At 41.1% G+C, this 13,539-nt stretch overlaps 1 protein-coding gene across 1 annotated transcript in view; it reads left to right on the forward strand.

The window, feature by feature from the left end:
- The window catches only part of IL5RA (interleukin 5 receptor subunit alpha), a 47,712-nt gene extending 40,618 nt beyond the window's left edge, over positions 1–7,094 (forward strand). Inside the window, exons 10-11 of the mRNA XM_064274257.1 lie at positions 2,863–2,947; positions 6,767–7,094. Coding sequence (XP_064130327.1) covers positions 2,863–2,947; positions 6,767–6,853 — 172 coding nt within the window. The 3' untranslated portion in view covers positions 6,854–7,094. The remainder of the gene's footprint in view (positions 1–2,862; positions 2,948–6,766) is intronic.
- The last annotated feature ends 6,445 nt before the right edge of the window (positions 7,095–13,539 follow it).

Here is a 13,539-nt window from a genome sequence, read left to right on the forward strand (position 1 = left end):
TTACAGGCACACCTCATTTTATTGTGCTTCACTTTATTGCACTTTGCAGATATTGCATTTTTTATAAATTGAAGGTTTGTGGCAACCCTGCGTTAAGCAAGTCTATCGGTACCATTTTTCCAACAGCATCTGCTCACTTCACGTCTCTGTATCACCTTTTGGTAATTCTCATAGTATTTCAGACATTTTCATTATTATTATATCTGTTATGGTGATCTGTGATCAGAGATCTTTGATGTTACTATTGTAATTGTTTTGGGGTGCCACAAACTACGCCCATATAAGACAGCAATTGATAAATGTTGTGTGTGTTCTGACTGCTCCACCAACTGGGTGTTCCCCCATCTCTCTTCCTCTCCTTGGGTCTCTGTATTCCCTGAGATATGACAATATAGAAATCAGGTCAGTTAATAACCCTACAATGGCATCTAAGTGTTCAAGTGAAAGGAAGAGTAGCACGTCTCTCACTTTAAATCAAAAGCTAGACATGATTAAGCTTAGTGTTACAGATTAAACTGTGTCCCTCCCAAAATGTGTGTCAACTTGGCTAGTCCATGATTCCCAGTATTGTGTGACTGTCCACCATTTTGTCATCTGATGTGATTTTCCTATGTGTTGTAAATCCTACTTCTATGATGTTAGTGATGTGGGATTGGTGGCTTTTACATTACTGAGGCAGAACTCAATCTACAAGATTAGGTTGTATTTTAAGTCAATCTCTTTTGAAATATAAAAGAGAAAAGTTAGCAGAGAGACATAGGGACCTCACACCACCAAGAAACAAGAGGCAGATGAATAGCGTGTCCTTTGGACCTGGGGTCCCTGTACTGAGAAATAGCTCAACCAAGGAAGATTGATATAACAAGGATCTTCCTCCAGAGCCAACAGAGAAAGAAAGCCTTCCCTAGAAGCTGACACTCTGAATTGCGACTGACCCTCTTGTTAGGGGCTAATGCAGCTTATAACTTTAAGTTGAAGCCAATGTTCATTTACCATTCCGAAAAGCCTAGAGCCCTTACAAATTATGCTAAATCTACTCTGCCTGTGCTCTGTAAATGGAACAACAAAGCTTGGATGACAGCACATCTGTTTACAACACAGTTTACTGAATATTTTAAGCCCACTGAGACCTACTGCTCAGAAAAAAATCTTCCTTTCAAAATATTACTGCTCATTGACAATGCACCTGGTCACCCAAGAGTTCTGTTGGAGAGATATACAAGGAGATTAATGTTGTTTTCATGCCTGCTAACACAGCTTCCAGAGCCCTGGTGGTGCAGTGGTTAAGAGCTCGGCTGCTAATCAAAAGGTCAGCAGTTCGAATCTACCAGCTGCTCCTTGGAAACCCTATGGGGCACTTCTACTCTGTCCTACAGGGTCGCTATGAGTTGAAATCAACTCAACAACAACAGCTTTGGTTTGGTAACACAACATCCGTTCTGCAGCCCATGGATCAAGGAATAATTTGAACTTTCAAGTTTACCATTTAAGAAAAAAATTTCGTGTAAGTCTATAGCTGCCATGGATAGTGATTCCTTTGATGAATCTGGACAAAGTAAATTGAAAACTTTCTGGAAAGGATTCACCATTCTAGATGCCATTAAGAACATTAATGATTCATGGGAGGAGGTCAAAATATGAACATTAACAGGAGTTTGGAAGAAGTTGATTCCAGCTCTCATGGATGACTTGGAGATGTTCAAGACTTCAGTGGAGAAAGTAACTGTAGATGTGGTGGAAATGGCAAGAGAACTAGAATTAGAAGTGGAGCCTGAAGATGTGACTGAATTGCTGCCATCTCATGATAAAACTTTAATGGATGAGGAGTTGCTTATTATGGATGAACAAAGAAAGTGGCTTCTTGAGATGGAATCTACTCCTGGTGAAGATGCTTTGAACATTGTTGAAAAGACAACAAGGGATATAGAATACAACATGAACTTTGTCGATAAAACAGGGGCAGGGTTTGAGAGGATTGACTCAATTTTGAAAAAAGTGCTACTGTGGGTAAAACGCTATCAAACAGCATTGCACGCTACAGAGAACGTTTTTGTGAAAGGAAGAGTCAATCGATGTGGCAAACTTCATTGTTTTCTTATTATAAGATATTGTCACAGCCACCCCAACCTCCAGCAACCACCACTCTGATCAGACAACAGCCATCAACATCTAGGCAAGACCCTCCACCAGCAAAAAGATTATGACTTGCTGAAGGCTCAATGATGGTTAGCATTTTTTAGCAGTAAAGCATTTTTAAATTAAGGTATGTACACTGTTTTTTAAGACAACACTATTGCACACTTAATAGACTACAGCACAGTGTAAGTGTAACTTTTATATGAACTGGGAAACCAAAAAATTCATGTGACTCACTTTATTGGGGTGGTGTGGAACCAAACTCACAAAATCTCCAAGCTATGCTTGTACTATATTTTGTCTTTCTTTGAAGATAAAGAAGTCACTTCAGAGCCTTGCAGTATTCCATGGTCAACTATTATTACAATGTATATATGGAAGTTGGAGTCCCTGGGTGGTGCAAACGATTAAAACACTCAGCTGCTAATGAAAAGATTGGTGGTTTGAGTTCACCCAGAAGTACCTCACAAGATAGGGTTGGCAATCTACTTCTGAAAAATCAGCCATCAAAAGCCCTACGGAGCATAGTTCTACTCTGACACAGACAGAGTCACCGTGAGTCAGGCTCAACTCCATGGCACCTGGTTATATGGAATTTATGGCCAATAAAAGATTTTGAACTCAGAAAGCAGAAGGTCCTAGAATTGGCCAATTTTTCAAGTAGATATTTAAGGACAAGAAGGGATGCTCCTGATCACCTAACTTTTACTTTTACTCTCCTTTCAGTTGTCACTTATGGACCAAGTTGTTTCCACCAGTTCCAGCACCTAAAAGCAACATTAAAGATCTCTTTGGAAGCACCAACTATGAGGTAATATTGAATGTTCTCATGACATGGCGTATGTCCCCAGAGCTGGGTTCCCAGGGAACAGTCATTAGGTAATTGGTTTTGCATATCACAAGGCAGGGTTTTTACCCAGGAATTGCTTCAGATGTTCACCCTTCTGTTATATGTGTTCATTACTGTCTTTACCTACCGGAAAGGTCCTACCGAATTCTGAGTGTCCTCACCAGTCAGAGTTGAATTTTAATTTCATATTAGCCATCTCTTAACTGACCTTGAATAATTCCATCAACCCTGTAAGCTTCTACTTCCATTTCTGTATAGTAAGGGGCATAGATGAGATAGTCCAAGGTCCTGCTTCACTCTAACATTTTAAGAATCTACATTGTTACACAGAGGTACCCTAGCAAAAAGGAATTTTTGGGGGAAGTTTAGCTTCTTAGTGTATAGAATCATAGAGAAGGCAGGTAATGATTTCCCCAAATATGCATTTTTTTAGATCTTATTCATCACTCAGAAGCCCTGGTGGCATAGTGGTTAAGTGCTACGACTGCTAACCAAAAGGTCAGCAGTTCGAATCTACCAAGTGCTCCCTGGAAACTCTATGGGGCAGTTCTACTCTGTCCTGTAGGGTCTCTGTGAGTTGGAATCGACTCAATGGCAATAGGTTTGGTTTTTGGTATTCATCATTCAGGAACCCTGGTGGCTCAGTGGTTAAAGCACTCAGCTGCTAACCAAAAAAAGATTGGCCGTTGGAACCCACCAGCTGCTCTCTGCAGGAGAAGGATGTAGCAGTCGGCTTCCATAAAGATTTACAGACTTGGAAACACTATGGGGAAGGTCTACTCTGTCTTATAGGGTCGCTATGAGTTGGAATTGACTCGACGCCCAGTGGATTTGGTTTTATTCACTATTCAGATCACTTAGGCTAAACTGAATGGTAACTATCCAATTGTTTCAGCACCATCTGTTGAAATAATCATCCTTTCCCCAGTGGATAGCCTTGGCAACCTTATCAAAAATCAGTTGTGTGAGTCTATTTCTGGGCTCTGTTCAATCTCATCGATCTATTAGCATTTCCTTATGCCAATGTCACACTGTCCTCATAACTGTAGCTTTACAGTAAACCTTGAGGCCAAGTAGTATAAGGCTTCCAAAAATGATTTTTTCTGCTTCAAAGTGTTTTTTTTTTTTGGCTATTCTATGTCCTTTGCATTTCCATACAAATTTAAGAGTCAGCATAACAATTTATACAAAAGGCCGCTGAAATTCTGCTGCTGGGATTTTGTTGAATTATAAATTAATTTGGAGAGAAGTTACATCTGAACAATATTGAGTCTTCTGATTCGTGAACACGGTACATCTCCCCATTTTACTTAGGTTTTCTTTAATTTCTCTCAGTAATGTTTTGTCATTTTTAGTGTGTACTTCCTGCACATCGTTCATCAAATTTATCCCTGATAGGTAATTTAAATCAGGAGTCAGGAAACCTTTTCTGTAAAGAGTGATAGTAAATATTTGAGGGCCAGATGATTTTTGTGACAACTACTTGATTCTTCTGCCAATCTCATTTCTCTGGTTCACTAGGCTAGTTACCATCATGGCCCATGATTATTCCAAACACCAAAACTGCAAACACTAAAGAAAGGTCATTGTAATGTGAAAGCAGTCAGTGCTAAAATGTAAATAAGTGAGCATCGCTGAGTTCCAAGAAGACTTTATTTACAAAAATAGGTGACAAGTCAGATTTGGCCCACATGCTGTAGTTTCCTGACCCCTGATTTAAGTCAAGCAATTATCTTAACAAAAACAGTTTTTCCGATAAAGTGACTCTTGATTGGACGTACCAGTTGGTGACTGGTTGTGGTGATAGGAAAATGTAGATTGATAACTCACCAAAATGGTAAACTTCAATAAGCTATGACCTTTCTTTAGTGTTTGTAGTGTTGGTGTTTGGAATGATCATGGGCCATGATGGTTGCTAGCATAGTAAGCAGAAAACTGCGATTGGAAGACGAATCACCTCGCCCTTGGTTTGATCTGTGTGTTCATCAGGGAGCAACCCATCTGCCCTCGTAAACCCACAGGCTTTCTGGAAGGAGAGTGGGCCCCAGTGTGAAACTTGGTTTCAGTTCTTCTGAATGTGACCTGTCAATTCCACCTTGTTCTGGCATACACGTCCCTGAGGAACTACATTTGACTTAAGCAGCGGAATGAAGTCATTTGTCCTGGCCTCTTAGTGGAACATCCTAATGCTAGTGTCTAATTTCCCCGCAAAGCCCCAAAAGAGTTCCTTTAGTATTCTGAGGTTGGTGAAGGAAACTGGTTTAAGAGCTCATCATGGATGCTTGCAGTTTGTTTTTAGTTAAAATCGAGTCATATGTGCAAAATAACAACTTGGGGTAGACAAGCTGGTTTCAGAAGCAGCAAAGGACTACTGTCCTGGCTTCTCAGGACAACATACTCTCTTCTCGCATTGCATAGTTTCATGTGAAAACAGACCAATGAGAGAGAGAAAAAGGGGGCGGAGAGAGAGAGGATAGACACATACACACACACACACACAGAAATAGAGGAGAAGAGAGACACACATACCCACACAGAGGGAGAAACAGGGAGAAGACACACGCACACACAAAAAGAGGAGGAGAATTGGGAAAATGCAGTTTCGCCTTGTGCTGTTAACTCTATGGTTTAAAATTCTCCCCGAGGGAGTATGTGACCCAGTGTGGAGCTATCTACAGCTGGGCCACATATACCTGTGGCCTAGCGTCTATTTCAAAGGCAAAAGCCGTCCAACCCACTCCTGGGGTCTCTGCTACCAAGGGTGATAAGGGCTCCAATCAATGCTCTTGGTGGTGGTAATCTGGCAATGCAGGCTCTAGTCCAAACCACTGAGGAGGCATTCCGCTAGTGGGGAATAGAAGCCCTCTACTTGTGATTACAATTTGAACCTCTCAGCTTGGCAGGGATACCCAGAGCCCTGCCATCCCAGAACTCTGCTTTTGTTGTAAATGGTTGCTTGCTCAGGCCTCCGAAGTTGTTTTTTTAACATTCAAGATACGGATGCCTGGGAGAAGGGAGGGACAAGTAAACTGGCCTTTAGAAGTAAAAGAGAAGGCCTACTTTAAAAAAAAATATTTACTGAGCTCTCAATTTATTTGACCGGTTTCCAGTTGTTCTTTTTTTCTGCAGTGGTACCCAGAAGAGAGTTCAAAGTACCTAAAGGCAGGAACTATGTCTGTCTTGCTTATCACTGAATATCCAATGCATAGCAGTGTCTAACGTAGAGTAGGTATTTATAAAGGTGTTGAATGAGGAAATGAGGTAGATTAACATGGTATCCGAGAGGTGGTATTATTTTTCATTACAAATTTTCTAATTCATATCAGCATTATTTTTAATAGCCCAAATTGGACATAACAGATATTCAACTGTAGGGGAATACTAAACTATGGATGGAATATTATGGAGCTAATTAAAAAAAAAATTTTTTTTTAATTAAAATGGTACATCCAAAGGATATATGGTAATATAATTTAAAATTTATGTTATATTACACAGAAAGAAATCAGTGTATAAAGTAGTACATACAATATGACTGTAAAGCTGACTTTAGCCTAGAAAAAGGGGTTGATTAGAACCAGTGGGCTGTATTTGGGAGACAGGTTTACGGGTGTTTTTTTTTTTTTTTTTTGTCGTATTCCTACTTTATTTTCCACATTTTCTTCAGTGAACAGTCGCTGTTCTTGTAATAAAAAAATAGACTCCGTCCTAGAACCAATTGTCAAGAATGCTAAGAAAGTTCTCTAAAAGATATTTAAGGAAGAACGTTTTGTTTTGCAGAAAGCTGGTTCCAGTGAAACAGAAATCGAAGCCATAAGTTACGTGGAAGAGGCTGGACTGGAGAATCTGGAAGATTCTGTGTTTTGACGGTCTCTGTGGCAACCTTATCTGAACTCACTCATATGCCTGGGTAATAAGGAGACTGGGTCTGCTGTTTCTTGGCTGAGGGGTGTTTGGAGTTTGCCGAACACTTAATTTATCTGCAAGACAATACACCCCAAAGTACCAGTCTTGCATCTTTGAAAAGTGTGGATGCTTCATTGAAATCTCCTCACTCACAGCAGATGATTGCGACTGAGGTGGCCGCAACTGAACATTCTTCCTTTTTTTTTTTTTTTCTTTCTTTCTCCCCACTCTGGACAAGGCAGCACCTCTTCTTGCAGACTTTTTGTGTGTAAGAGAGTGTTTTTAAGACTAATGCCAACTCTACTTACTTCTGGTAGTGCCAGTTTGGCTGCTTAAGGTGCCAGTGGTAATACTCAGCTAAAATCTCAAGAAGAAAGCATTTTGCACCAGCCTGGAGTGAATCATGAACTTGGATTCAAGACTGTCTTTCCCGTAGCAATTAGGTGCCACAAACTCACGGTACTTTTATTATTTTTTTTCTGAGTGCTGGAATGCTTTTTCTTTCTAGTAGAGTGTGTGTGTGTGTGTGTGTGTGTGTGTGTGTGTGAAAGAGAGAGAGATTGAAATTAGCTCCATAGGCCTGATCCAATTAGCGTCATTTCAGACAAATCAATTTAAAACCATGAAGAGCTAAGATATCACCCCATATCAAGAGAGAGGACAATATTTTGTTCCAAGATTATATTCTTGAAAGCATCCTTGATATTCTGGGTTTATACTGAGAATGGCTTTCAGTAGAATTGGGTTATGAACAGGATAACTGCATAAAGAACAAATTTGCTAACAGATATTTGCTGGCAAAGACTTCAGAGCCATCTTTTGGGCATCTGGTCAAGCAGTACTAGGTGGAGCCCAGCCTCTTAGGCTTGGAAGGCATCTTAGAGGGCATCGCATAAAGGATTCTAATCTACACAGGAATTCTGCCACCCAATACCCTCATATATGAGTCTGCAAATCATTGGAGACCTTTGTGATGGCAGACAGGCTGCAGGCAGAACCGAGTACAAGTGCGTCCTAAGCAGGGACGGGGCAGAAGGAACACTTAGTACTTGAAGAAACCCAAATGGTGCTGATTCCAGCTGACCCTGAGGAGAGGTGCTTAGGACAGAGAAAGGAGGTAAGAGTGCTCAGAATCCCCATCATGGCATACTCTTTATACGCTTTCCAGAGTTGATGTATTCCGTTTTGATCCAAGAACGGGCACCCATTAGCTGTGAAACACTTTCAGGGGTGATTTTTTGATTAGCCCATAGCCATTCTTGTAGCTAAAAGAGAGTTGGGCCCAGTATACTAGGGCTCAGAAGTCATGACAGCTCTCAGTTTTGGGGGGCCCCCCAAGTGTCCAGGGCTTAATCAGGTATTTCACATTCATCATCTCTAATCCAGACAAGCCGGCAGAGATGGTATTACTACCCCCTTTTACAGATACAGTCACTGAAGCTCAGAGAGGTTGTCACACAGGAAATGGCATAGCTAGGAGCTGAATACCAGGTCCAAGTGCCACTAATAATATAAAGGCGATTGTCAGGAAAAGGTGGGAGCCTGAGGCGTATGAGGGATGGGGCTGATTGAGGATGGCCCATGGAAGTGCTGCAATGATTGACAAAATGTTTGATTGCCCCAAATTAGAATCTCTGTAAGCAGTGTTCAAGAACCTGAATTTTTAATGAGTTCCCTGGGTCAATGTTTTCGAAAATGGGCTGCATCAGAATCACTTGGAGGGCTTATTAAAACACAGGTTATCGGGCTCCATTGCCAGAGTTTCTGATTGAGTAGGTCTGGGGTGGGCCCTGAGAATTTGCATTTCTAACAAGTTCCCAGGTGATGCTGATGTTGCTGGTCTGGGGCCATACTTTGAGAATCACCACACTGGATGATTCTTATGAATATCAAAATTTGAAAACCAACTGCTTAAGTAAGTGATACAAAAAGCCTGCCAAAACAAACAAACAAAAGAAAACAACTATCCTCTTTTTGGTTTAGAGCTCCTGTCTAATTAATTTCGTATCAGAGCCTAGAAACCTGGATTGGGGAAATGACCCCTGCCTAGAAGGCTGAAAGGGAAGAGGATGGAAGCCGTCTCAAAATGTGGCCAGTTCTTTGGCTGGTTTTGTGGTGTTTACTTCCAAGAAGCCTCCTTCAGCCTCGCCAGCCAGCAATCATCTGGGCTTCCACCACACTCCTGGCACCCTTACCCAAGTGGGAGCACCCCTTTGGGTCTGTGTGTGTGTATGTCAAGAGCAACACATAGTAGCCCATGTGGCCTCCCAATGGATTGTGAACTTCCTCTTCGTCACTTCTTGTGAAACTCACACTCATTCTTTGAGAACCCATGTCCAATGTCACTTCCTCTGTGGAGACAAAAAAAAGCAGAGTTGTTTGATCCTGCCCTCGGTTCTCATTCTGTGCCACATCGCCCTTCCTGGACCTACTTTACTGTTGTTGTTAGATGCATTTGAGTCCACTCTGACTCATAGCGACCCTCCGTGCAACAGAACGAAACCCTGCCTGGCCTCCGCTGTCCTCACAACTGTTGCTGTGCTTGAGCTCATTGTTGCAGCCACTGTGTTAACCCATCTCGCTGAGAGTCTTCGTCTTTTTTGCTCACCCTCTACCTTACCCCATTGGGGGATATACAATTATCTGTTTGGATGTGCCCCTACTAGACTGTGAATTCATCTTTGTATCTTTGTGTCTAGGACAGTACCTGGTCCTTAGAAAGTGTTCAGTCAATGCTACTGAACTCTCTTAAACCCTCTTTGACCTTGGCACAGCATCTTGCATATAGCTGGAACTCAAGAAGATTTGGCAGAGATGATTAAAGCCCACAATAATATGGAGAGAAAAGCTGGTGTCTAATCAGAACATGATTGGACATAACCAGGGAACACGTGTGCCTGAGGACCTGGCTTCTGTAGTCAGGCTCTCTTTTTGCTGACCATGTGGCTAAATTGTTACGTGTAACTTGCTGTCTAGGAGGAGCAAAATGGCTCGTTATGGGTAGTCTAAACTGTTTTTGGAGTCCCTGTGTGGTGCTGGTGGCACAATGGTTAAGAGCTGCAGCTGCTAACCAAGAGGCTGGCAATTCAAATTCACCAGTGTCTCCTTGGAAACCCTATGGGGCAATTCTACTCTGTCCTACAGGGTCACTATGAGTCACAATCGACTCAACAGCAGTGAGTTTAGGTGGTGCTAGTGCAAACAGTTAAACTGTTTGACTGCTAACCAAAAGGTTAGAGGTTCAAGTCTACCCAGAGGCACTTAGGAAGAAAGGTCTGGTGATCAATTTCCAAAAATCAGCCATTGAAACCCTATGGAACACAATTCTATTCTGAAACACATGGGGTTGCCATGAGGCAGAATCAACTTGACAACTGGTTTGGTTTCATTTTTTTTAATATGATTCTCACTAGCCTTGTCATGGAAATTCAGAGAATTTGAACATTCAGTTGATAGTAAATAGTAGGTTGTTATAACCTACTATTAGCAGTAGGTTGTTAGCTGACCGTAATTAGACACTGGCTCCCACCAGTATTGGGGTAGAGAGCTACCTTCTTTCCCTGGCCTTCTCAGCCAGGAGATCAGAATAGTGCTTCTCAAAGACATGTTTCCAATAGGATTTTAGTGAAATATATTTCTTTGGTATTTGCAGTTCACTGAGTGCAGCTTAGGGGGAGTGTTGAGAAGACTAGAGGGTGATATTCACTTTTGCCAAGAGCTCAACCACCTGAGTCTCATTGAAATGCCTCAAGTTATTTATGCAGGCCAGGGAAGAATTCCACGTGGGCAAAGAACATCCTGATTAAAAATCCAAAGGTTTTCACGGTGAGACTTGTACGTGTCAGGACCATCTGCTGGTGGAATTAATAAACCTTAGGTGCTAATTTGTTAAAGAAAAAGTAGCTATCTGGAAGTGAGAACAGAGAACTGAAAACAATCTTTGATGACACGAGTAAAGGTGAAAAACCTAATTAGAAGAGTACTTAGTGTTAGCTTAAGTATCTTTGTGACAATGACTGTGCAGCTATTCCTGCCTCCAAATTCAACAAATTGTGTTCCATGGTACAAACTTTTTGAAAAGCCATTCATTTCTTTAGAATTTTACATTGAACTAAAAGACAATCTTATGTTTTCCAATAGCCCTTTTTTAGGTAATTGATATGAACGTGAATATGGTTCAGAATGACAATGGTTTAACCTAAGTGACAGTGAATTGTCCAAGACTGAGAATTAAACAAAAAGGGGTACATTTCTCATTCCCTCTCCCACTAAATATTTCACAATATTTCCCTACTCTGTTCCCACTATTGTCTTCATCATCTCTCAGCTAGGACTACTACAGTAGCCTCTGAGCTGAGCTCTCAGCCTCTAGCATTTCCTCCCTTTGAAGCAAATATGTAAAAGGTACATCTGACTATGCCACTCCCTGCCCCAAACCTTAAATAACTCCCCATCACCTTCAGGTTAAAGATCGTTTTAAGACAAAGTCCATATAACTTGGCTTCTTAGATGCTCTTCACCCATATCCCCAAAGAGTACTCCCTTTATTATGATTGACAAGTTGATTGTGTCTCTGCAAACCCCATGCTGTTTCATCCCACCAGGCCTCTGATTAAGCTTTCTCTGGTGGGAAAAGCCTTTCAACCTTGTTTCACTCTGTTGACTTTTTTACCTCTCAGCTCTTTGCCACCAAAGTCTTCCTTCAATTTCCAGTTCAAATTAAGCATCTTTCTATGTTCCCAAAGCACTGTTTACTTCTATTTTATAACTTACCTTATTATTTAAAAATTTTCTGTCTCATTGAATCTATTAAACACTCTCAAGTCAAGAACACTGTCTTATTTATCTTCGTGTACTTAAGCACAGAGTAGGGAAGGACTCTTGCTTGAACTCAGTCAGACAATGAAAAAAAGAGTGTCTTAAATGTATACGAGCATAGAAAACTATATTCAACTTTGATTCTAAAGAACTAAATTCTGATCAGTAGAGTCATTAAGTAAAGCTGTGGTTAGAGCAGAAATTAAGCCATCACTGGAGCTTAGCAACGAAGTAAGAACTCACAGTCAGTGCTTTATTTTAAAGTCCTAGTGGACTCTTTTCAACTTGAACATGTGCCATTAGGTTTGTTTCATGAACTAAAATGAAAAAGCAAAGATTTGTCCCCGCCAGGTGATAAAGTGAAAGAACACATAAATCTGGGGGTTGGGGGGAATCGCTTGGAAAGAATCAGCAATAAGGTATTGGTATCAAGGGTTGGCAAACTTCTTAAAGGACCAGAATTATTTTATTTTGAAGGCCATACAATCTCTTTTGCAATGGCTCAACTCTGCCATTATAGTGCAAAAGCAGCCATACATTATGGAAATGATGCGGGTAGCTGTGTTCCAATAAACATTTACAAAAGCAGGAGCAGAGCAATGTTTGCCCTGCAGGCCAGTATTTATCTGTTCATAGCACAATGGGTCCAAAACATGTGACATTTGAGCGTGTTTTTTCTTTTTAGAAAAGGAACTAAGTTGAGAAAAACATTATGTTCAATCAAATAAAATCATTCTATGGAGGGGGAGTGTGAAAAATTTCTTGTGTTTGACTGAACTTAACCTTATTATAAGTTGGTTTATGTTTGCAAGAAACATAGGTCCAGCATTCTATTCACACTTTTATCTGCTCACACCTTTCACGCCATCTTTCACATATATGTATGTTTCTGTCTCCTCCAGTCAACCGTGAGAAGGGAAGCCTTACTCCTATTTGTTTCTCCAGTGCCCAACACAGTGCTTGACACATGGTAAACACTCAACATCCCTTGTGGACAAACAAAGGAGGAACAATCAGGCCATTTCAAACTACCAGTTATTAGCCCTGAAGACTGATAAATGGTGCACTGACCACATCATTTGCTCTCCAACTACCTGTCTTCAGTCCTGACTATGTTCTAGGCAATGTGCTCGTTTAAAAAACAAAAAAACCTTGCCATCCAGGCAATTCTGACTCCTAGTGACCCTACTGGACACGGTAGAACTGTCCCACAGGGCTTCCAAGGTTGAAATCTTTATGAAAGCAGACTGCTACATCTTTCGCCACTGCAGCAACTGGTAGGTTAGTGGATTCGAACCGCTGACCTTTCAGTTAGCAGTTAAGTGCTTACCCACTACACTACCAGGGCTCATTACTCATTTTTAGAACACTTTAAAACATTTCTGGAATCCCTCTTCCCTCCTCGCCCCATAAATCTGGCCTTCTCTCTGGAAAGACCCCTTATAAACACCCATCCTCACACCAACCAGCAAACCAGTCAGAACTCAAAACAGCAAACCTGGTGCTGTACCCTCAGAGCCACTGACCTTCAGAACTCTGACGAGACTCAGGAATTTTGCTTTAGAAATTAATTACCTCAATGGAGGTGTATCTTGCCTCTTATATAAGGTTGCCAATTTAGGAAATTAAAATAGGACAGACCCAGTTAAATTTGAATTTCAGATAAATATTGCATGGGGCATACTTATACTAAAGAAAGTATTAATTTTTAATCTAAAATCCAAGTTTAACATTGGGCCTCCTGTATTTTATCTGTTATTGTTGTGTGCTGTGGAGTTGATTCCACTTCGCAGGGACCCTACAGGATAGTGTAGAACTGTCCCATAGGG

This window comes from Loxodonta africana, chromosome 22 (genome assembly GCF_030014295.1).
Source record: "Loxodonta africana isolate mLoxAfr1 chromosome 22, mLoxAfr1.hap2, whole genome shotgun sequence".
In the NCBI taxonomy this organism is placed as follows: domain Eukaryota; kingdom Metazoa; phylum Chordata; class Mammalia; order Proboscidea; family Elephantidae; genus Loxodonta; species Loxodonta africana.